Source organism: Genypterus blacodes, unplaced genomic scaffold (genome assembly GCF_046128005.1).
Source record: "Genypterus blacodes isolate CSIRO-AG114 ecotype Tasmania unplaced genomic scaffold, CSIRO-AGI_Gbla_v1 ptg000058l_1, whole genome shotgun sequence".
Taxonomy (NCBI): Eukaryota; Metazoa; Chordata; class Actinopteri; order Ophidiiformes; family Ophidiidae; genus Genypterus; species Genypterus blacodes.
The window spans coordinates 7875999-7898922 of NW_027466870.1; the positions used below are offsets into that span (position 1 = coordinate 7875999).

Below are 22924 nucleotides of genomic sequence, written 5' to 3' on the forward strand. Positions count from 1 at the left end.
ACCACACACACACACACACACACACACACACACACAGTTATGGCAAGGTTTTCTGTGACCTTTCGGAGTGACTACACTGTCCTTTCATGGCATGTGCGTCCTCGAGTTTGCTCCACACCATTAAAAGTCTTTGTGTATTTAGTATTGTGGGTGAGAGAATGACCTTCGCTCTCTGAGCCGCCGCTGCTGCCGTAAGTGTTTTCTTTTAAAGATCATCACAGACTCGGAGCTCTGTGGACATCATCACTCCTTGAAACGTTTACTGGCAATCATTCCGTTATCCTTGACAACCGTAAAAAATTCTTAGATAATATGTGGTCTTTCCCTTGACTGATTAGAAACCACAACTATGTGAGTTTGTGTGTGTGTTTGAGTGTATTCATCCATTTATGCAAGTATCTCCACCCTCTTTCTTTGTAGTTCTTAAACTCTCACCGTTCTTGCAGTGAAACCTTTTGACACCAGTGTACATGCGTGTCTTCAGAGTGTGTAACACGCTCTCCTGTGCCTTGTTAAGTGTACATAGTAGGAGTTTCGTGGAGAGGGGAAAATCTTGTCAGAGGTTCTTTAAAGCAGCCCTTTGATTATCATAGATCCGCCCAGTGGTTATCCAGTTACCAGCCTCCTCTCTCCCATTGGCTGCAAGGAGCTAATTATGCAAGGTAGTGAATCCCTGTGGGGGAGGTGGGGCCAAAAGTGAAAGAACTCCTTTGGCAGGCAGAATAGAGCTTTTATTGAGGATATTTCTAAGCTGACCATCAGGGACCAAAACGCTGGATTGTTTTTAAAAAAAAATTCTCAGCTGAATCACGCTGCTCCCCCTCTTCCACTCTTTCCCTCACTTCAGTTCTGTGAGACAGAGTGTAGCTCATGCAGTACCCAGCAGCAAGCAGAATGCTAGGAATCTACAGTATTCCCCCGTCTCACACAAGAAGCCCAGTTAACTACTAAAGGACAAGAGACGAGAGAGGCAGAGCAAGAGTGCAGTCAGTGGAGGATTCTGTGTTTGAGTGGTGGAACGCACGGTCTTGTCCTGTTCTGCTCTGTTGCCTCAGGTGTGTGCTCCTCCCTCCCTCGTGTGGTGCCTGCTGTCAGCTCCATCCCTGGGTGGCTGAGGCCATGGTGTTGGTGCTGCGAGCCCTGCTGCCCTGCTTCTGCACTCTGCTCTCCCTGGACTTGTTGCCTGGGGTTGAACCTGCTGTCCCCCTGGAGGACTTCTACCCCTTTGGCCAGGACCAGGGGGATTCCCAGACCATTGCTCAGGACGACGGAGGCTCCGGGCTCGTGGAGATCTCTGTTGCTTTCCCTTTCTTTGGAGACAAGCACACAGGACTCTATGTAAGTACAGAGCAGCTGTTGCAAAAGAATGTAGTCATCCGCATGTGACCAGGCTCTTTAAATGCTCTTCTTTTTATTGATGTGTGTCTCTGTGTGTGTGTGTGTGTGTGTGTGTGTGTTTGTGTGCCTCTACATATCAGTGTGGATGTGTGTGCATGAACTTGTCACTTGGCAATCAAAAGTGACGTGTGGATTGTCTTAGACCCTCTGTAATATGAAATTTGGCAAAGAGCCATTAGCTACAATGCGCTGCCCTTTGGGACTTTGTATGTTTATATGCGCTCGCATGCTCTTGTGTGTAACCTCATTTGTAGAATATCACTGTTTCCCCCCAGGGTGGGATCATAATCCTCCATGACATTCTCTTCACTTTACATCTGCTCCTCTTGCACTCTGAAGCCTCTCAAGTGCACGGAGAGAGAGAATGTGAGAGAAACTATTAGCACAACAGTGGTGAGTCTACAAAGAGCTGTTAAAGGAAATGACAGTTTGTGTTCTTGCTGTTGTAGTGGAGCATCTGTGAGCAGTTCTTTTTTTCTGGAGAAGGGGGAAAAATATGCACGCTGGAGAGAGAAACGGTGCACATGGGAGGAAGCTGAATGGTTTGACAAGGATTTTCGCACACCACAGTGAAACACACTTTGATCTGCCTTTGTCATGTATTGGGTTGAGTTCCAGCACATGGAAAGGCAGAACTTCTTTAAATCAACACCACCTGTTGTGGTTATGTATCCGCATTCGCTCTCTGAACCCCCCCACCCCTCCTCCCTCTGAGCCCCGCCTGCCTCCTCCCGGCTCAGACCATGGCAGCATGGCAGGGGAGGCTGAGGTACCATGGCAACAATGGGCAAGGTCAAAGGTCATCTTTCTAATCTAAGCATCTTCACCAAAGGAGTGAGCTCAGTCTCCCAGTGTAGGAATGTTAAACACTCATACTCTCCTTCACACAGAGACACAGACAGACACACAGACACACACAGACACACACAGACACACAGACATGTCCTGCACCTTATAAATGCACATTGGTGCTAAGTGCTGTTGTAACCTGAGCTTCTCTATACCACACCGTCTGGCACACGCGAGAGCTCCTTTGTTTTTCCTCTGCATGGGTTCGGGTTTGTGCGATGAATTCCTGTGCATCTATTATCCCCAAATAACAACGAGACACAATATACAAACTGGGCGTGATAAGACAAGTTACAAGTTGCAGGGCATGTGGATCTAAGATTAAATCATCATGTGATACAGATCAACAAACTCTGGGTGCTTCACATTTTAAACTGCGGCGGTGGCGGCGGCGTGTGAGTTGTGATGTGATGTGATATACCATAGTTAACTCTGCATCTCATTGGACTGTAAACTCTGCAGTCACGCAAGCCATAACAGATTGTGGCAGGCTCTTGAAATTACAGTCACGCTCATTTTAAATGCTTCACCTGAATCTATTAAACATCTGCTGTAAAACTATACAAGCCACATGGTGATCTTTGCCACCAGAGAGAGAGCTGCTTTGAACAGGTAATATTTCAGGGAGGACTAAGGGGCAAATTCATATGAATACTTTCTCCCTGAAGTTAATTCTGAGCCTCTGGGCTGCGGCCACATGGAAGCTGTGAACGCTTCTCGGGTGCTGTCTTATTTTATTATCATAACTGATTCTGTGGAGTGATCCCGGCGCTCTGAAGTGTTTCCTTGACACTTTTCACAGCGGCTCCCATTGAACCCTGTGGCAAGACTTGAATCTGACATCTTCTTATTTTTAGCCGGTGTCAAACACACAGATCTTTTTTGATGGCGGGATGGAAGTAGTGACACAGCCGAGCCGTGCATAGCTAGTTGGGTCTCTAATGTCCTGTCAACAAACCTTGATATCCCCTCACTAACATGATCCCCCTGCCATGCTCCCTCTCCTGCCTCCTAGTAACCAGGCGGTCCAGTTGTTATTATGTTTTGTGTCTGGGAGTTTTCACATGTTGCTGGGATCTTTCCTCCTCCGGGTCTCCCTCCTCCCATGCCTCAGATAACATGGCAGGGGTCTTCCCCCCTGGAACCGCTCTGCTGCTTTATCTGAGAGATGAGCGATCACTTTAACACAACACAGATGTATATGCAAAGTGTCTTATGGGCCTCTAAACAATGCAGGGCACAGATTAACTGCTCCAACTGAAGTTTGCACATATTCTAGTGCCCATCTGCTCACTTAAGGAACTTTGACATTAGAAGTTTCTTTGCCTCAGTTTCACTCACCTCTACAGCATCACACTATGGGCCAAAGATGTGGAGACAAGCTTTTATTCCTTGTAGTATATTTTCCTTGTTGCATATGCATCTATCCAGGTAGCTTTACCAATAGCTAGCTCCAATTGTCTTAAATCTATGGTCATGTTGGTGGGGATGTTATGCTTTGTGTCATATCACCTCTTGTTTTTAGTGCAATGGTGGTTTTATATCTTGAAACTATGTCAAATGTGCAAAATTTGAGGTTCACACCGAGAGAAATGCATCCAGTTAGATAAATTCAGCCATGTTCCTATTTGTGCTCTATCAGTCCCTCTTTACTCAACTTGTAACACTTATGAGGCGAGCAGGCATTTGACTCGTCTCAGTCCAATCTGCTCAATCCAATCAGAATCAGTGGATTTCCAGAATGATGATTTAAAGTGACAGTAGCTCAGTGTTTAACCGCTGCAAAATGTCAGACTAGAAGTGCAACAATGTGTTTTTGGCCCAGGGAAGCATTGCAAAGTTTTCAAAATAGACTCCTAAATGAAAATAACAACATGTCATTCTGTATAATATGTCACTTAAATGTCACATCTAAACTGGAGCTGCAGGTGAGCTGCGATTACAGGCCGAGTGCACAGGAGGTACTTGAGTCACTTCCTCCAGTCTCATCAAATAATTGGACGAGGCAACTGTGAAACTTCCTCTTTTGACAAGGAAGGGCTAATGTTTTCCTGAGCTGATCCATGGCCACCTTTTTCATTTAGGGGTTTGCTTTGGCTTGACTTGGGCGAGATGAAAGTTTATTTTAGTTCATAAATTACTCTGCTCTAAAGAAAACCACCCAAGCAATACCCCGCATACATCCGGCTAAGAGTTCCCATAAACTAAGAAGCGTGTTGTGGAGCGAGAGAAGTGGCACCATTGAGAGAGAGTGTGTGTGTGGGGGTGGTGGGAGAGAGAGAGAGGAGAGAGGGGGAGAGAGAGAGGGAGAGAGAGGGAGGGAGGGAGAGAGAGAGAGGGAGAGATGGGGGGGGAGAGGGAAAGGAAGGGAGAGAGAGGGGGGAGAGAGAGAGGGAGGGGGAGAGAAAGAAGGGGAGAGATGGGGAGAGAGAGAGAGAGAGACAAAGAGAGAGAGAGAGCGAGAGAGAGAGAGGGGGAAAGAGAGAGACATAGAGAGATGCTGCTCACAAGATTGACTGATATTATTCTTCCCTTGAGATTGTGTCTGTAGTCATTTTACAGCATTAAAGCTCTAAACTCCTCCATTCTCTCACACTGCACGTATAACGCATGATCACACTTCACTGGATCCCTGCAGTCGCTGGTTCAGATCTTTGATTAGAAGAAAAGCACGGGACGATGTGATGCAAAGAGTAAAGAGCCAAGTTCTGTCATACAGGAATTATTCTAAAATTCCACTCAAGGTCATTTCCATGTCAACATATCCCTGTAAAAATCCTAAAGCAGGGAGAAATACACTTGTGTAAACACTTCCAGATGCTACAAGAGATTGGATTAGGCGATTAAACATATTCCACTATTGGAGTATAAAGTCTATTTAGTGTTCGGCATGATTTCCTACACTAATTTAGTTGTAATATGGGAAACTTCCAGACCGCTGCCACCACAGCTCTCTCATTAGCGGCTATGTGGGAGTGGGAAGTCAGTGTGTTTCTGTTCATCCTTTCATTCATCCAGCCGCATCCCCTCTCTCTGTTTCCCCTCCCGGTATCAGATGGCGCTCTGGCTGACCCCTGGGCGTCATCGGCTCTTTCCCCACATCGGCCACGTTCTCACCACATCACGCTGAAGCAGAGGGGAAGACTGTGGTCGGGCAATTAACTGAAGCCCCGGGCCGGGCCAAAGACAACTTCCTCTGCTGTTTTTACAGTAAAGGCTTCCAAATTATGGCTTTCATACATGCAGCGAGCAAAAAAAGCCTAAACATCTGACGTTGCTTTGTCACCATCACGTGCCGCTCGCCTCCAAGGCAAACAGGTCGAGTCGATGCCAGCGATTATGAGGAAGAGGAGAGGTGGGAACGCTCACTCGCACAAACGCGCTCTGAATGAAACCTTTCTATGGGGATTTAACCGTCGTCGCTCTCCTGTCAGGCTCAGTTCTGTCTGTCACCAGGTTCAAACTTTACTACGGTGACTGGCTGACTGATCTGCTACTGTCTAACCCATGCATCGTCTTCAAATATGAGTAGAAAATGTGTCTACTCTTCCTCATCAGTCCTGCCTCTCTCATTTAATACTCCCCACAGTTTTCTAATCTACTTCCTGTCTCTCCACAACCACAGAACACATTTCCCATTCAAGGTTCTGATGCAGAATCAAAGGAAGAACGTAACAAATGTTGATTCTGATCCAGAACCAGGGCTGGATTGAGAAAATGACTTCCTAACATTTATGAGGTGTTCATGAGGATGATCTGTCAAAGTCTTCACTTGAATACACCAATCTGTAGATCAGTACATTATAAGAACAAGACTAGATGTTGCCTGGACTTGTTGGGCCCTAGCAGAGGTATTTGCTCTAATGAGAGGTTTTCTCCTCCTCCAGCTTGAACGCCTGCAGTCTTTATTATTGCTTTCTTCTCATGTTAAATTCCATTTCTTGACATGAAGCTATTTGCACCAATTTTCTCCGATTAAGAACATCAATGCCTAAAGAGCAAACTGTATAAACACCTCATCGTGGACCTTCTCATATTTCCTCAGTCATCATTCGGGAAGTTGATCTTCTGCTGTGGTGCTGACTGTGCGTTTCTCACAGAGGAGACATGTGGGGAAGCCAGAGGATGGGTTCATTTGTTTGGTTACTGTGGCGTTGGCGGATGTGTGAGGATTTAAAGAGCGTACGCGTCCTTCCTGGATGATGACTTTGCAGGTGTGTGAGCAGTTCCTCTCAGCTGCTGTCATCTTATAGAATAGAGGTAACGTGTGTGTGCCATATGGGAAAGAGCAAACATCCGTCCATCGCTCTGTGCTGCTGTTTGCCCTGTGAGCTCAGAATACTTCTGTTTGTCCACCTTCGTCTCTCCTCCTCCTCAGCTCTTCCAGTCTATCCTGGTCTAATCTCTAAGTATTATAATCTAATGCGCTGAACAAAATACAAAACATTGCTGCATAATGAGTCTTGGCACAGAAAGGCGACCTCACCTTGCATCAATCTTCTCTCTCCTCCAGGTTAACAACAATGGCCTTGTATCTTTCCTGAGGGAGGTGTCTCAGTTCACACCTGTAGCTTTTCCCATCGCCGGGGACAGAAGGGTCGTGGCGCCGTTCTGGGCAGATGTGGACAACCGCCGGGCGGGGAAAGTGTTCTACAGAGAGACAAAGGATCCTTCCATCCTGCGCAGAGGCTCGGCGGATGTCAGGTCCTACTTCTCAGACTTCCCCAACTTCGCCGCCACATGGATCCTCATCTCCACCTGGCACAGAGTTACTTTCTTTGGAGGAAGCTCCCGCACACCGGTACAAACTCACACACACAAACAGCTCGCCTCTTACCATTAAGTTATTGTTGTAACAGCTGCGAAACATCTGGGACACGCTAATTATTCAGCATTTCAAATATAACTATCTTTAGGGCTACGATAACCTGAAGGTCACCAGGCTGTGGAATCACCTCATTGTTGGCTCTTTGAAAATTGCTCTACAACATGTGTTTAGAGAGCACAGCTGCTGAGGGATCTGTGAATATCATGCACTTTGCTCCAGGAGGCTGCTGTGTGTGCAAATTGTGCAATCTGTAATCTGTTCATATAAATAGGTTGTTGTGCATGCAAAGAAGAAGAAGAAGAAGAAGATGTTACCAAATGTCACTGAAAGCACAAGTGGCTTAACCTGGCCTGTTCCTGTTGTGTGCAGGTAAATACTTTCCAAGTGGTGCTCATCACAGATGGAGAGCTTTCCTTCACCATATTCCAGTACAATAACATCACGTGGACCACAGGCATGCATGCCAGCAGCGGAGGAAACCTGTCTGGGCTGGGTGGGATTGCAGCACAGGTAAGATCGCACAGTTATTTAGCTCCCATTTGTTTCAACACTCATGTCGACAGCGTGAATGTGGGGTTTGTGTAAACTGTAACCCAGTGATGCTTGGAGATCTCTGCCTCCTCCTTCCTCCTCCTCTCTCCCCAGGCAGGTTTCAACGCCGGCGATGGAAAGCGCTATTTCAACATCCCCGGTTCTCGCACGGCCGATGTGGCGGACGTGGAGGGGACGACCAACGTGGGCTTCCCGGGCAGATGGGTTTTCCGTATCGATGACGCTCATGTGGAAGTGGGGGGCTGCAACGACTCTGGTGAGCCGCTCGTCTTAGAGGTTACTGTCTGACTCTGCGTTGCTTGTAGGATTCCTGCGACCCTGCCCTCTCTCCACAGCCTCTGTTTGCCCACACCTGCGACCCTGTCTGAATGGAGGTCAGTGCATCGACGACTGTATTACAGGCAACCCCTCCTTCACCTGCTCCTGCTTGGCCGGCTTCACTGGACGGCGATGCCAAATCAGTGAGTTATGCTCGACACCACTTCCCGCTCTGTTTTGCTCGGCGCACTGATTGAATCCGCCTCGGACACCCTGCTGAGATAAGCCAGGAAAAATAATGTCAGCTTGTAAAAAGTGGATTTCACCCCGACTCTCCAAAGGACAGAGGGATATTTCCTTTAAACACAATCCCTTTAATACCTGTATTAGTTTCTCATCACTCTGTTGCAATTTCCTAAGTCATTAATATCTTTACCAACTTCATGCCTTTGCAGATTTGAAGTTATACTGCATCCTTTGTATTTCTCTCTTCCATTGTAGATGTCAATGAGTGTGCCTCACTTCCCTGCCAGAACGGAGGAACTTGTACAGACCAGATTAATAGTTTCACCTGTCAGTGTCCACCTGGATACACAGGGACTCAGTGTGAGACAGGTACCGGAGACTATTTACCCCACAACTGGAAGCTACTGCACGGGATCAATCATTATAGGATTAACGCCATCCTTCAAGCATGAGTTCAACATCAAATGTATCCTCATCATATACATTCAAATGTTACAACTAAGCAATGAAACTCTGGCAGAAGACAATATGAGATACAGAGGAAGACATTACAAACGCCCAAATGACCAGATCAGCATTTTTACTAGTTAAAAATAGTATTTCAGTGTTTGTTGCCGGTCTTAGCCTTTGTGGAGATACTGTGTTTGTTTCTATTCCCACAGTTGGGCTTGTGGAGATGTATCAAACCTGCTCTAATACCTTTCACAGCCAGCAGCACATACTTGCAGAGTGAGGGGAGCAGTGTGGCGGATATATTAATCAGCTGAGTAAATATTCCATGAGCATGTCTCTCTCTCTCCCTCTCCCTCTCTCTCTCTCTCTCTCTCTCTCTCTCTCTCTCTCTCGCAGACATTGACGAGTGCAAAGACGGACCCTGCCTCAACAACGGACTGTGTGTACAGGGTGTTGACAGTTTCACCTGTGTGTGTGAGCCCGGTTACACTGGTGTCCTGTGTGAAACAGGTGAGCGAGGCTTTTTCAGGGTCCGGGGGAGAGAAAAAAAGAGCCGGCATCTCCACATCCAGAGGAAACATTCTCTGCTGCTTTCTACATCAAACTCAGTTTTTCTGGCAGAAGTCTCTGACCTGAGCTTCCCAGTCCCAAGTCAAGGTTATGGTTGAGTTGATTTGCAAACAACTTTTTTTCCCCTTTCTCCTTGGGTCACGCAGTACAATGTAGCAATTGAAGTTCACAGGAGTCAGGTCAGGTTCCAGAAAGACTTTTATTAATACAGCTTTTCCTCTGATTGATTGTTGATGAAACTAAAGTCCACGGGGGAATTGAATTATCTGTCCCTGTGCAGTTTGAATTGTTGTTTCTACATGAGAGTGGATGTTTCTGAATACCAGACACCTGGTCAATGAAACTCTACACTTGTAGAAGGGAAGTTCACTGCTTTTAATCCAGTTCAGTGTCTAAAACCAAAGCCTCCTGCTTCCCTGTGAAGATAAAAGGTCTCAATGTGAAACTGCATCTACACTGATACTGTGTATTTCTATTAACATATTTGTTTTGACTTCACAGTTGACTATGTTTGTGTCTCTTCCAGACATAAACGAGTGTGAGTCACAGCCCTGTCTGAACGGCGGCTCGTGCGTCGACCAGGTGACCAACTTCACCTGTATCTGTCCGGCGACGTTCACCGGGACGCTCTGCGAGACAGGTGAGCTCATCCCTTTGGTTGAATTCTCCAGGGAGAACATTTAGAAGCATGTTGAGGGGAAACAAGCTCATGATAGGAAATGTTTTGTTGGCTTTTAAGTCCTGCTTTTTTATTTCTCTTTGGCTTCCTCTAATAGAACTATTTTCCCAAGCACAAAGGAAACACAGGCGTCCCAGTCAGGCAGCAGACTGGGCGCTTGTGGCTCAGACGTTTCCTTCATTGACCTTGTGTATTGGCTGAAAGGTTTTGTGGCATCTCCGGTGCTCACAGTCTGTTAGTGATGTGGTTCTTAATGGCAGAGTTTAAGCCTGGAACAGTTGTATTTCATACCCAGGGCATATTCATGTTGCTTGTTTCCGTCCATCTGTCTGTATCTTCTACTTTGATTTGATTGAACGCTCTTTCCTGTCTGTCTCTCACAGAGTTGATGGAGTTTCAGCTCAACTCCACTGAGGCAGAAAACCAAACAGGTAAAAGCAAGCACAGGTCTGATTAAAGTCTTACCAGGCCACGCCAGAAACACTTTGGTTCTTGCACCGCAGTCTTTCATCATATCCATCTACAGTGTTCTGTGAAGAGGAAGACTGCATGAAACACTGTATTTGTGAATATAGCAGCTCTGGAATCTACAACTACTGCACATGTGCTCCAGGCTACCATAGTGACAAGTGTGAAGGTATGGAGCTGCTGGCCGGCTCACTCTCACTGCAGGCAGCTGGGCAGGTAGACAGCAGACTGGGGTATTTTGAAGAGGAGCTCTGCTATCCCACAGGAATTTGGATCTCTGCCCTGGAAGAGGCTGCTGCGATGATGGATTATTGTAATTATCAAAACTGACACGGCCTCACCCAGTTTACTACGGGAACCTGAGAACGGCAGTCACTTGATGTTGTGAATAATTGGTTAATAGCTCATTTTATTAGTTTACCAACAAGGGGAAGTGCTTTGTCTAGACTTAAAAGGCGTCTTTATGAGTCAAAGCTGCTCTTTGGTATTCAGGCCATTTCTTCAGACGGAGCTGTTGAAATATGCATGCTCCAACACCGCCACTTGCCTCTCTGGATGTTGGCCATGGCACCACACTATAGTAGAGCTTTCAAGCACAGCTGCTGCTTGCATAACCACAGGGCAATTTGTTCAAAGTATGTAAAATGCTATTGCTATTATGCTATTATCCCTGCCTAATGCCTCATACCTTCTTTGGGAAATGCAATTTCAATCATGCTTTATTAGAATGGATGTCTGTCCTAACCTATCTCATCACATTATGTTAGCCTGTGTGCTCTTTATACTTAAGTGAACCTCTTGTGTCACCCAGAGTGTTTTCTTGTTTCCTGCCTCATGCTCTTTAATAGTATGCTAGCTATTGCAAATGCATGCTACTTCTCACCCTTGAGCTGAAATAACTATCAGTGCTTATATAGGCTCTCTTAAATCTCTCAAATACTTTCCTGCCTGGCTCACTTGGAAGGCACAGTGGAAAAAGGAGCACGATCCTCTGAGGAAGAGAAAGTGGCGGGACTCAGGAGCGCCTAATCAGCCTCTCAGATCAAAGGCCCCGGCTGCACAGGTGGCCAATGAAAGTGGCTCTCGCTAAATTAACAATCCATTAATTGCCCCGGGGGCCGAACGTTTGGGTCGCAAAATCTGCTCCATATCATCAGAAAAATAATACCCTCCACTGAGCAGCCGGGGACTTCAAAGGCAGAGTGTTTAGTGGTGATATGGCCGCTTCTTTTGATCCGCTGCTGCAATTAGGAAGGGAAGGAAAATACAAACATTCTTACAATTTGTACAGAGCGGATGTGCGGCGTGCTGACTGCTCCCATGAACTCTGCTGGAAAGGAGTAGGGAAAGAGAAATGACACTGAATCGATACGTTGTTTACAGTGCAGCAGATGAAAGAGGCTCGACATACGGAACACATGTTGAGCATTTTTACTTTTGTCTGTGTTTACACTTAAGCCAGAACTGAAAATCTTCACAGAATTAAACTCCATGCTTTAATGTAGCTCTGTCTCTGTCTGTCTCTCTGTCTGTCTGCAGAGGAGTGTCTCTGCCAGAATGGAGGCGTGTGTGTGGACAGCAATGGGACTTGTGAGTGCCCCACAGGCTACACAGGACTCTACTGTCAGTTTGGTGAATAGGATGTTCTATTTTTCTAATTTAAGTACAATCCTACCTTCACTTTAAAGAACTTTAACATAGATGAGATTCTGACTTTGCCTTCCTCTCAGAGGTGACCCAGACACCATGCAGCAACAGCCGACCCTGCCCTGATGGGGGTCCTTGTCTGGAGTATGGAGGGACTTACCTGTGTACCTGCCAGTCTAGTGCAGCAGAACTGGATCATAAGGACTTCTACCCCTATGGTAAGAGCCTCAGGCACCGACCCAGCAACGGGGCAATTTGCTGTTATGTGTCATTGCACGCTCAGCCAGTTACTATAGTGACAAACACCATTTTAAATACACTTGACAAGTGTCATTTCATATTTTAAATGAAGTGACCACATGAGCAGGGTGAGTTTACCATCTGGAGAGAAATGTGACTGAATGATTTATGCTGTTGTTGAACGCTCTTGAAAGATTTGTATCGGCTCCGATCATAAAAGGATAAATAATCCGTGTGTTTTAAAGGCTGGACCAAAGCCCGCATGCTTGAATAGAATGTAGGAGCTTTACCAGTTTTCCCAGTGCAATGGAACACAGTCAAGTATCGGTGTGTGTTTTTCAGTACAGCCCCAATCGGCCTGCGACTCCTCTCCGTGTCTGAATGGGGGCTACTGCTACGAGCGGGACGGAGGCTACACCTGTGAATGCAAATACGGATTCAGGGGCAAGCACTGTGAGAAAGGTAGCATAATTGATTAAGAGCTAGAGCTTCATTCATATTCTAAAGTGTCTTTATGAAAACATTCCTCCGACTCCTGGGTCATTAGTCAGGTTCAACCTCAACTACAGCTTTAATTCACCATGAAAGCTGTCATTACACTTAATGCTGTATAAAATATGACATGCTGAAAAGCTTATGATCATTTTTACTCATGACTGACTTATGAACTCCTTTTCCTGAATAATGACTTGAATTGCAATGCTATAAGATTTTCCACTGGAACAGATACTGTGTGTGTGTGTGATTCAAAACCAGAGTGGTCTCCACTTCACAGATTCCCTTCTCCCTGTCTCTCTCCAGTTAGACTCAATACCTGTGCCTCTGGTCCCTGCCGCAACGGAGGCTCCTGTAAGGAAGAGGCGGGCAGCTACAGATGTGTGTGTCCGTACAGATTCACCGGGAAACACTGCGAAGTTGGTGTGTACACCTCTTTCCGTATCGTTTGTCACAAGCCTTCTCATGCAAGCAAACCTCTGGGCATTAAATTGCTCATGTTATACGTCTCCTTTGTCTGTGTTCTTCCAGGAAAGCCGGACCCCTGTGCCTCCAGCCCCTGTTTGAACGGGGGGACATGTTTTCATTACATAGGAAAGTATAAATGTGAATGCACTGATGACTTCAGTGGCCGGCACTGTGAAGTTAGCAGGAGCTCAACGCAGTCTTCAGCAGGTAAGCAGACCAGAGCAGTGACTGAATCACATACGAGTGCTGAGGTTTCTATGATTTTGATTTCAAACTGACAGACTGTGATGGGTTGGCACATGCAGCAGGGATATCCTGAGCTGTTCAGAATAGAGATACTGGCTTTCCTACAGACGTCTGAGAGAGGAGATAATCTTAGCAGTGTTGCTGCACTGGACGCCCACGTTTTACAGATTTAGAAGAGACTATATAAAGAGAAACCTGATTAGACCTGGTGATTCATGTCTACACACTCTCCCAGCATGCTCGGGGTTATTTTAGGAGGACAAAAACAGAACGCATGTATGGAAAACACCTCTGTTGCCGTTCATCTGACGCAGGAACCACAGAGGTCTTGTTGTTGATATGTAGCCCTGATGATTCACAACAGCATCAGCATGTTAAAGTCTTTGTTTACATTCTAGAGCTTGGCTGTGGGCCTCCTCCACAAGTGAAGCACTCCGAGGTCCAGTTCTCCTCCACAACACCCAGCTCCATGGCTTTGTACATTTGCCACCCGGGCTTTACGTCTGTGCCCAGAGCCACCCAGAGTATCTGTGGCATTCAGGGAGACTGGAGCCAGCCCCCCGTCTGTGAGGGTCTGTAACACTCACACCATGGACATATAGTGCTAGAACACAACAACCAGAGTTTAGAAGAGCAACAATTTAATCTTCCAAACTAAATTCCAGTCTCCTAATACTATATTTCCTCTTATATTTGTTTACTGTTGTCCTCATTACAGAGATAAATGAGTGCCTGTCGCAGCCCTGTCTTAATGGGGGAACGTGTCGGGACCAGGTAGCGTCCTACCTGTGTGACTGTGTGGAAGGCTTCAGTGGAAAACGCTGTCAGACAGGTACAGTACAGTACAGTGTGTGTACATGGAAATGAGATGATTCTGTGCACAGCTACATACTGATACTGCACTTGTGTATGTGTGTGTTTCATTTCCCTTCAGTTGTAAGTGAGTGCCTGTCCGAACCCTGCAAGTACGGGGGCACGTGTGAGGATCTGCCTGGCTCTTACTTATGTCATTGCCCGCAAGGTTTCAAAGGCAAAAGCTGTGAAATAGGTAAAGAGTTCAGTCATTCCTCTACATGTTTGTTAATTAGTAGCAAAGAAATGCTACAATCCAACATTCTCATTCTGCCTTTGCGTTTGTAAATGTGTGTGCGCAGAGCTGGATGGATGTGACTCCAATCCCTGTCTGAATGGAGGTGTGTGTCGGGGTTACAGACGGAATTATCTCTGCATTTGCAAAGAGGGTTTCTTTGGGGACCTGTGCCAGATGTGTAAGTAGCTTTGTGTCACCTCACAGATGTGTTATGAGCTCAGTCACACAGAACCTTCAGACTGCTGTGATGTTACACTGCCAGTGGTCATGCAGTGCGCTGTAGTAAATGCTTGTCTTTGGTACCACCAAGTGGAGAATCCCTGTGTACTGCAACCATGTGGAAACCGCGGCCTCTGCAGGAGCGACAGGAGAGGGAACTACAACTGTGTTTGCAGAGTGGGACACACGGGCAAAGACTGTGAGAAAGGTGAGTTAAAGTCACACACCTGTTCAAAAGCTGATAAACAATAAGACATCAGTGTCCAGCTCTGCAGCTCATCCAATACATTGAAAAGGCAACTTTGTAATAATTTAATGTATGGATCAGACATGTAAGGTTGCCACTGTTCCCAGACCTGTTGCCTCCCTCTGGTCTCCATGTCCTGCGTGTGGAGGAGAGCGAGGTGGAGCTGCGCTGGGACGAGCCGGAGCCCTCCCACAGCCTGATCAGTGGCTTTGCCGTCACCTACGCTCCACTGCGGAGCACCAATCGCAAAACAGATTTCCTGGACAGACAGCAATCCACCCACGTCATGCGAGGCCTGGTGCCTGGCCTGCTCTACAACATCTCCACCTTCTCTGTCAAACGCAACACCAACAGCAATGACATCAGCCAGCCCGCCACTGCACTCATACGCACCAGTGAGCACGCTCTTTAATGCAAACATAGATAGAAGCAGAAATATTTATGATAAGTCTCCATAACAGCCACAGGAGAGTAGTGATGTGTATGATGAGTATGTCTGCATATATGTATCTATATGTGTGTTTTTGTGGCAGGACCACGGAGGGTGGAGCAGCTGCAGTTGCTCAATGTTTCCTCCACTCAGGTTTGGCTGCATTGGCTAGTTCAGGCGGCTCGGCTGGCAGCGGTCAGCCAGGTACGCGTGTCTCTGATGCCTTCAGATGGGACTGGGGTTCGCACCGCCCTGCTCAATGCAAGCACCACCGAGCATTCCTTCAGGTCAGGCTCTGTTCTCTGCTTCCCTTTGTACAAAGACCACCAATGCTGTTCAAGTACACCTTTCCACCGTTAGAGGGCACTGTTTGATCACTCCTACCAGTACAGACATAAGGCATGAAGAGGTCAGACATGTTTTCTGTTTTTGTTGCAATGTTTGTGCTTTTATTTCTGTTCCCCAGTTCGCTCCTTCCTGGTCAGAGATACACAGTGGATGTTTTGAGTCAAAGTGGAATCAGACCGGATGAGTTTCCCTCCACCAGCCACTCAGCTGGACCGGTGCAGTTCTGGACCAGTAGGTTACACTGCATCACTCAGTCACACCATAATCTCTATTTGTGGCACAATTGTTTGATTTACTGATAGATAACAGGTACATTAGTAATTATTTATGACTTAATTTTAGCAATCACAGTAACACTTGACTTAATGTTATTTTTATTATTATTTTAATAGTCAAAATGTAAATACTATACTGCATGTTACTGTTTTTATACATTTATAAAAAATGTAACCCCAACAACCAAACATTTGTTGTGTATTTGTAAGCACATACCAGTATAGGAATATTTTTAAGGGATAGTGTTTTATTTAGTTTTTGTCATGAGGTGCCATGTTGGGCGTTTGTTCAGCCTGGTAGTTCTGTGGTCTAAAGTAACTGGACTAAAATTGAGAATCAAAATAATTAAGCTTGAGTGGACATCATTTATGTAGTAGACAAACAGGAAACCATTTTTATATCATCAATGTAACAATCTGTGACGCTCCGGTATCTGTTTCCCTCAGGGCCTCTTCCTCCTCAGAACCTCTCCCTCTCACATGTGACTACTAACTCAGCACTGATCACTTGGAGCCGCCATCCCAGAAACATCCCGGATGGCTTTGTGGTCAACGTGACCCGGGGTTTGAATACCAGGAGCCGTTTTCTACCCAATGGGAAGTTAGGATCATATACCCTCCGTGAGCTGACCCCAGGACAGCACTACTACATGGCTCTCACATCTGTGAAGAGCACAGGGCAGGAGCAGATCCACAGCATACCTCAGCACTTAGCCTTCACCACATGTGAGCAACTGGATGTGACGTTATTCAGTATATCAGCTTTAAAATATGATGATGTGATTTAAATCCTGTGCATGTTTCAGTGCCCATGGAAGCTCGAGCAGGGAGGAGAGAGAGGCCGACAGTGATGGGGCAGGGGAGCGGCACCTCCACCTCACTGCAGCCCCAGCAGCTCGGAGGCACAGCGGAGACAGACAACTCAGAGGAAACACCCAGGTATAAGACAGGTGTTTGATTATGGGATTATCATAGAATCATGTATAGAAACATTGTGTAGTTTAGGTCCTGTGTGCCTGTGGTGACTCAGCTGTTATATTTCTATGTTGCAGATACACAGAACTTATTGACAGAAGAGGAAAACTGACAGCCAAGTTCACTCAGCTGCCTCGAAAAGCCCTGCGACATCGTAATAGTAAGAAATATTCACATTCTTCCTTTAAAGCTGAAATGTATAGAAAGTAGGTCCTCTGAATTTCTCAGCTCATTGGACTGTAAACATTTGCCCTTTGTTTGCTACCTGGACTCCTCACTCACTCTGTCCTTTACTGATTCATATCACTGTAAATGTTTCTTCTTGCAGAACCTGAGCCTCCTATCAGGTTAGAGAGGATGGAGGAGACGACAAACAAAATCAGCCTCGCACTGGAGATTCAAGAGGAAGGCTCAAGAACAACGCCTGGTAGGTGTTCTCATATGACATAATGTAATGCAATGTAATGTAATGTAATAATGTAAATGATTCCTTCTCATGTCCTTCACAGACCTGAGCGGAATGCACTGTGAATGTGGAATTCATATAAACCCAAAGTGTGTGTTCTGTTCCAAGCGTTGTGATTGAAATGTCAGTGGTAATTATTGACAAGAAAGAAAGATAATTTATTAAACCCCTTAAATTAACCCCCTCATCATTGCTGGATGACTTCTACAATAATTCATTGTATTACTTGTCCACTTGAGGTGCTGTAGAGCAATATTTATATCTCCCAGCACACTCAGGACACTCCTGCAGTGCAGCCTGGGGGGGGCGCTATTACAAATCTGTACAAATGATGCAGATAAATGATGATGAATACTTAACACATTCATTTTTGTTTTCCCTGGGAAATAGCTTCAAATAGCTTCAATCAAGAAACCAGCTTTTTTATTGAAAAATTTTAATCTAAAATACTTCAAATCTATTCTATTTGTTTTTAATCCAGGCAGATAGTCTCAACATTGATGTAGATGTGGACATCAGTCGGTCCTGCAGAGGTTAAGACTTTAAAACGGACAGTGACATAATAGCCAGAAACAATTTACACATGGCTTCCAATGTAGATTCCACAGAGTAATGGACCTGAAACCCGACACCTAACCCCACATGTTGTGTAGTATAGATGCTGATAGCAGCTGTTGTCTTTCAGATTTGTCCCAGGACTGCCGCACTCTGCCCTGCCAGAACGGGGGTACATGTGGGAAGGGAGGTGATTCCTTCATCTGCGACTGTGCAGCTGGATTCAAGGGCAGACAGTGTGAACTGTGTAAGTTTATGTTCTCCTTCCTCCAAACACACCCACATACGGAACACATGTGGTAGGAAAGTATGCCACTCTGACAAATCAGCAACGGAGCTTTGACCGCACAGATTCATGAAGTCTCAACACATTTTTGTGACACAGTTCAAGCTTTTCAAACATTTATCTTCTTACCTTAATACTTAAGTTAAAGCTCTGACATGTGTGAAGCCAACACATGATAACAGTGTATCAGGATATCTATCAAACATTAAAGCCTTAAATGACTTAATATCAATCTTAAAAAGCTCTAAACATTTCTTGGTTTTGTGAAATAATTGAAAGAAGAAATAAGAAACAAAGACGATTAAAAAGAAGAGGGCAGATCAGGATTGGGAACCAGATACAAGTATTGATTTCTCTTTCTTTGTCACTGTGAGACTTTGGCATTGCCTATTCCTTGGAAACTGAATGCCAATCTTGATGAAAACAGTATAAAAAAATCGAAGGGGGAGTTTAGCTCATCTCCTGATATCGACTCAAACAGATGCTTGCAGAGGGATCACATGTATGACATCACTGCATTATCAATAAGAAACGTGCAGCTCACATCAGTGGTAGCTCAGATCATGTTCCTGATCCTCATCCATGATAAATCTTTCTTACATGTTTCAAGTTAATGATGCAATAGTCTGGATTTATATTAGGGGGAAAATGGAAAATCAGACGACTGGTGGGCCTTGGTGGGGGTATTGTTTCTCTGAGTGCCCCCTAGCTTCTATTGTCTGCCCCAGCTCGGTGTATACTGTACCTGCTTCTGCTGATAGATGTGTGCTGACCAGCTGACTGGTTTCCCCATTGATCAAACTCAGGCGTTTGGATGTCCAGAGTTTCATACAGCTGGTCTGTGTGTGTGTGTGTGTGTAACTCCTCATGCTTCCTCTTCATGTGACTGGGCCATAACAAGATGAAAAAAAAATTCTTTGTCAGTTTTCTGTGCCCATGTAAGACAGAAAGGCAGCATTAAGCTAAGTATAGACCTGTGGTTTCTTGAAAGCAGTGAACACTCTGCAGTGACAGTCGACCCTCTGACATTTCTGCAGTGGCTTGGTTAAGTTGTAGGCTGCAGGGCATGAATGTGGAGCAGTGTAGAGCATGAATGCACTGTCCCCAGCGGGACAAAACACCGTATGATTCATGGTGCACCACTTTCCTTTTTTTTTTTGAGGGAGCCAGTGTTACGTTAACAACCCTATGTTTCTTCTGAATGTCCTGGGGAGGATTCTGTACCATGCATGAGGCCACCGTATATTATCTGTGGACAATGTCCCCCTTTGTTCACATTTTACTCCAGCTCAGCACAAGTTTTACAGTGTTTGCTGCGGATATGAGAGTATGTGTTATGGTTTAAGGCATATATGGAGAAATTGGATAACCTTTGTTTTACTATTGTTGCTCTGTTTCTCTTGTGTCACATAGTTCTGTGGTCCCTTCTCTCTTGAAAGAGCATAAAAAGTAGACAAACAGAGCCGGAATTGAATTTGTGCTTGTGACTGTTTTGTTGAAATGAAGTGAAATGGTTAACGATACAAAAAAGCAAGTGCATGTATTCTTCATGAAGGAAACAATCCTTATTCATACAGAAAAATAAAATCCCTCATCTGTACAAAATCCTAAATCATTGTTTGGTGGGAATCAAACTGATAAAGTTTCTTAGGCGTAGACACACACACACACACACACACACACAGTTATGAGTCCATGGAAAGCCTTCAGGTTGTATTAAATCTTTCCGTGTCAGGCTGTTAAATGGAACAACACCAGCTGCCTGGAGGAGGAACCTGAGCATCAGACTGTAGCACATCTGACCATAAAACTGAATTCATAAATGTTTTAACTTCAGTGTTGTGTGCAGTGAAATATAATATTAATGGAATTTCACATTTCAAACCTTTAGTTTTTCCAACCACATTTAGAAATCTACTACACTTTTGTTCATTAAAGATGAATCCTGGAAGAGAGCCAGTAAGACAGCGTTATCTACAGCACCTAACATGGAAACCTCAGAGTGATAGATCATAAGCTCCCAGTGTTAATGCATAGATAATAATGTGCCCTGGTCTCAATCCAGACTGATTAAGTCTATAAAACAGAATCGTTTTTGTCTAACTTCCTTCATGTAAACCAACGACCAGCTTCCATTATATTTCCTCATCCCACAATTCAAAAGAACAACCAGCACCTCCTGTGAAAACAACCTCACAGAGAATTGAACAAAATGTATGTGATTCTGTTGGAGACAAACCATATCAGTGATGTTTGTTACGAACAATTTCCCTAAAGACATCCCGATCATTTAGCCCTGAAGAGTCTGAAGTTGTATTTTGCAATTAAACTAACGCACTTTACTCCACAGGACTACAGCTTGTAAACATTCCTGCACATTTTCTACTTGTTTCACAAACATTCTAGAGTAAAATCTTGAATAGATTATTGATAGTATAATGGTCGTCATTTGCTCTTCCTCATGTGGCTATGAGGAAACTACAGTGGGTCGTCATGTGAATGGAATCTGTCACACTCGATCTGTAAACCACAACCAAGGCCTCAATCATTCACAAGCCCAAATTTGTCATCGTGTCTCATAAAGTTTTTTTTATAGTGCATTTATTAAGTTGACAAATGAAAACCAACAGTTGTAGAAATTCCAGGCCCCATGAAAAACAATAAGCAGTGTCAGACAGAGGTTAGTATGAACACACACACACACACACCCAGCCTCAGCCTCAGCCTTAAAATGATGCACTCTGAATCCGTCTCTGTATTTATTAGATGTTGATGAAGCGATTTAGTCCCTAGACACCCTCTTGCCCCCTTTTTACTTTGACATGTCTTCACCTAAACATCCAACAGCAGATTGTTTAAACATTCCTTTCCTAAAACCATCCATCAGCCAGGGAGAAAGGCCCGCTTCTCTAAACCATCTAGCAGACTTTTCCTCATAGACAATACTTAAAACATTCATTCTCCATGTGTTGTGCTGTCTGTTTGCAGCGTGCCAGCGGGTGCCACACCCATGTACCCGTCTCTACTCGGAAACAAAGAGTGTGCCTGTCTGGGAGGGTGGAGTGTGCCATTACCTGTAAGTCACTAAAGGCGGGGATCTCCTTGTCTCGATGCCTGCTGCGTGATTACAGCACGTCATGACTGATGCACTGTTTACAGCCTGAGCTAAAGAGTAACCAAAGGAATCAAATGATGTATGTGTTGTTTGTTACAGGTACAAAAGGATATATAAAGTACAGCAGGATGTTTGCTATCGAGAGATTTGTGAACCGGTGCTTCCCAAGAAAAGTCAGAGTAAGATGAGGGCAAACTGATTCACTCCTTTTAAGCAAATGAACCAGTACAATTATTTTAACATGGTGATATTTTCTTTCTTCTTTCAGTCAGAAGAACAAACAGACAACAATAAAGGTAAGTTTTCTTTCCCACTATCAACACATTTATGGTGAATTTTCTTCATCATTGGTTACACTGATTGCAACTGTGAATATTCATGATTCATGATTGTACAGATACAGTAGATTGTACTTTGTCCTAAAATGTCTCTCTCTCTCTCTCTCTCTCTCTCTCTCTCTCTCTCTCTCTCTCTCTAGATCCATTGGACAGTGGTGAAAGGACTGTCATCTCTGTCATGTTAAAACCTTCAACCTTCTAAATATTGATGTACTTGAAGTAAAAACTGATCATGAACAAACTGTAATGATTCCAAAATGGATCATCAACATCATCATCATCAATCTGAAAATAAGGTTATTTCCTGAGAGCAGCTTTCGTAGGTTCAAAGCCTCAAGCTTCACAGGAGGACTTCAGTCAAACAAATGATCCATGGATCAAATCATTTATCATTTGTGAGGAGCGATTACAGGTTTTTCATATGAACACGTCTGTCAGCATCAATGCTTCATAGTTCACTGCATCAAAGACCTCAAATACCTCATTTCCACACCCATACTGAGACATTAGGAGAAGCTTTTAATTAAACTGCATGTTTGTCCCTCAGGGAAATAACTGTAGATCGTTCTAAATCCTTTTTCTTGCAGCAGCTTCATCCTCCCCATACAAAGACAATGGGAAATGTTTATTTTCAACCAGCACCAGAAATTGATCTCTTTCCAAAGCAACTATCCTGACAACGATGCAGGGTTTTCTGTGTAAAATATCATTCTCTGTATTTGGCAGGCATCATTGCTCACTGTAAATAGTGTTTATAGGCCATTTTTTGTAGGTGAATATTTTAATAATAAAAATGTTAAAATGTTTTGGGGTTTTCTGTTGTGTTTCCCTTCTGAAATCATTTCTGTTCTTCATACAGGCGACATGGGAGGAATGTATTGGGTAAGCGTTTTGAAAGGGCTACATTTGCACCCAAGATATAACGAAAAAGGAGGGGTAAAGGGTGGTGGTCAGCCTCTTGACCCCTTCACCAATTCACCACACACACACATGCACAACTATGCACCACCCACAGTGCACTCCACTGATAGCACATGATTGAAGACTATTGATCTAACTGCTGAACCAAACATATCACTTCATTTAATTTTGAATCACAATGCTATATCTCGACCAAATGTGATGCCTCTACACGTATAGGGAACATTATACATGACTTGGTAACGTTTGCATCCTGGACTGT

The 22924-nt window shown here is 44.7% G+C and overlaps 1 protein-coding gene across 1 annotated transcript; it reads left to right on the forward strand.

Annotated features, from left to right (window-relative positions):
• Positions 1–750: 750 nt before the first annotated feature.
• sned1 (sushi, nidogen and EGF-like domains 1) lies at positions 751–22510 on the forward strand. The gene is made up of 31 exons (XM_076153604.1): positions 751–1338; positions 6761–7048; positions 7445–7585; positions 7721–7883; positions 7963–8088; positions 8387–8500; positions 8981–9094; positions 9681–9794; positions 10217–10264; positions 11841–11933; positions 12032–12166; positions 12531–12650; positions 12990–13106; positions 13215–13358; positions 13796–13969; positions 14116–14229; positions 14332–14445; positions 14552–14665; positions 14798–14914; positions 15061–15348; positions 15487–15670; positions 15850–15962; positions 16454–16732; positions 16813–16945; positions 17059–17141; positions 17310–17408; positions 18133–18249; positions 21277–21364; positions 21503–21582; positions 21672–21699; positions 21882–22510. The coding sequence occupies exons 1-30, from the start codon at positions 1120–1122 to the stop codon at positions 21695–21697; spliced, it is 4059 nt and encodes a 1352-aa protein (XP_076009719.1). The 5' UTR covers positions 751–1119; the 3' UTR covers positions 21698–21699; positions 21882–22510.
• Positions 22511–22924: the final 414 nt, after the last annotated feature.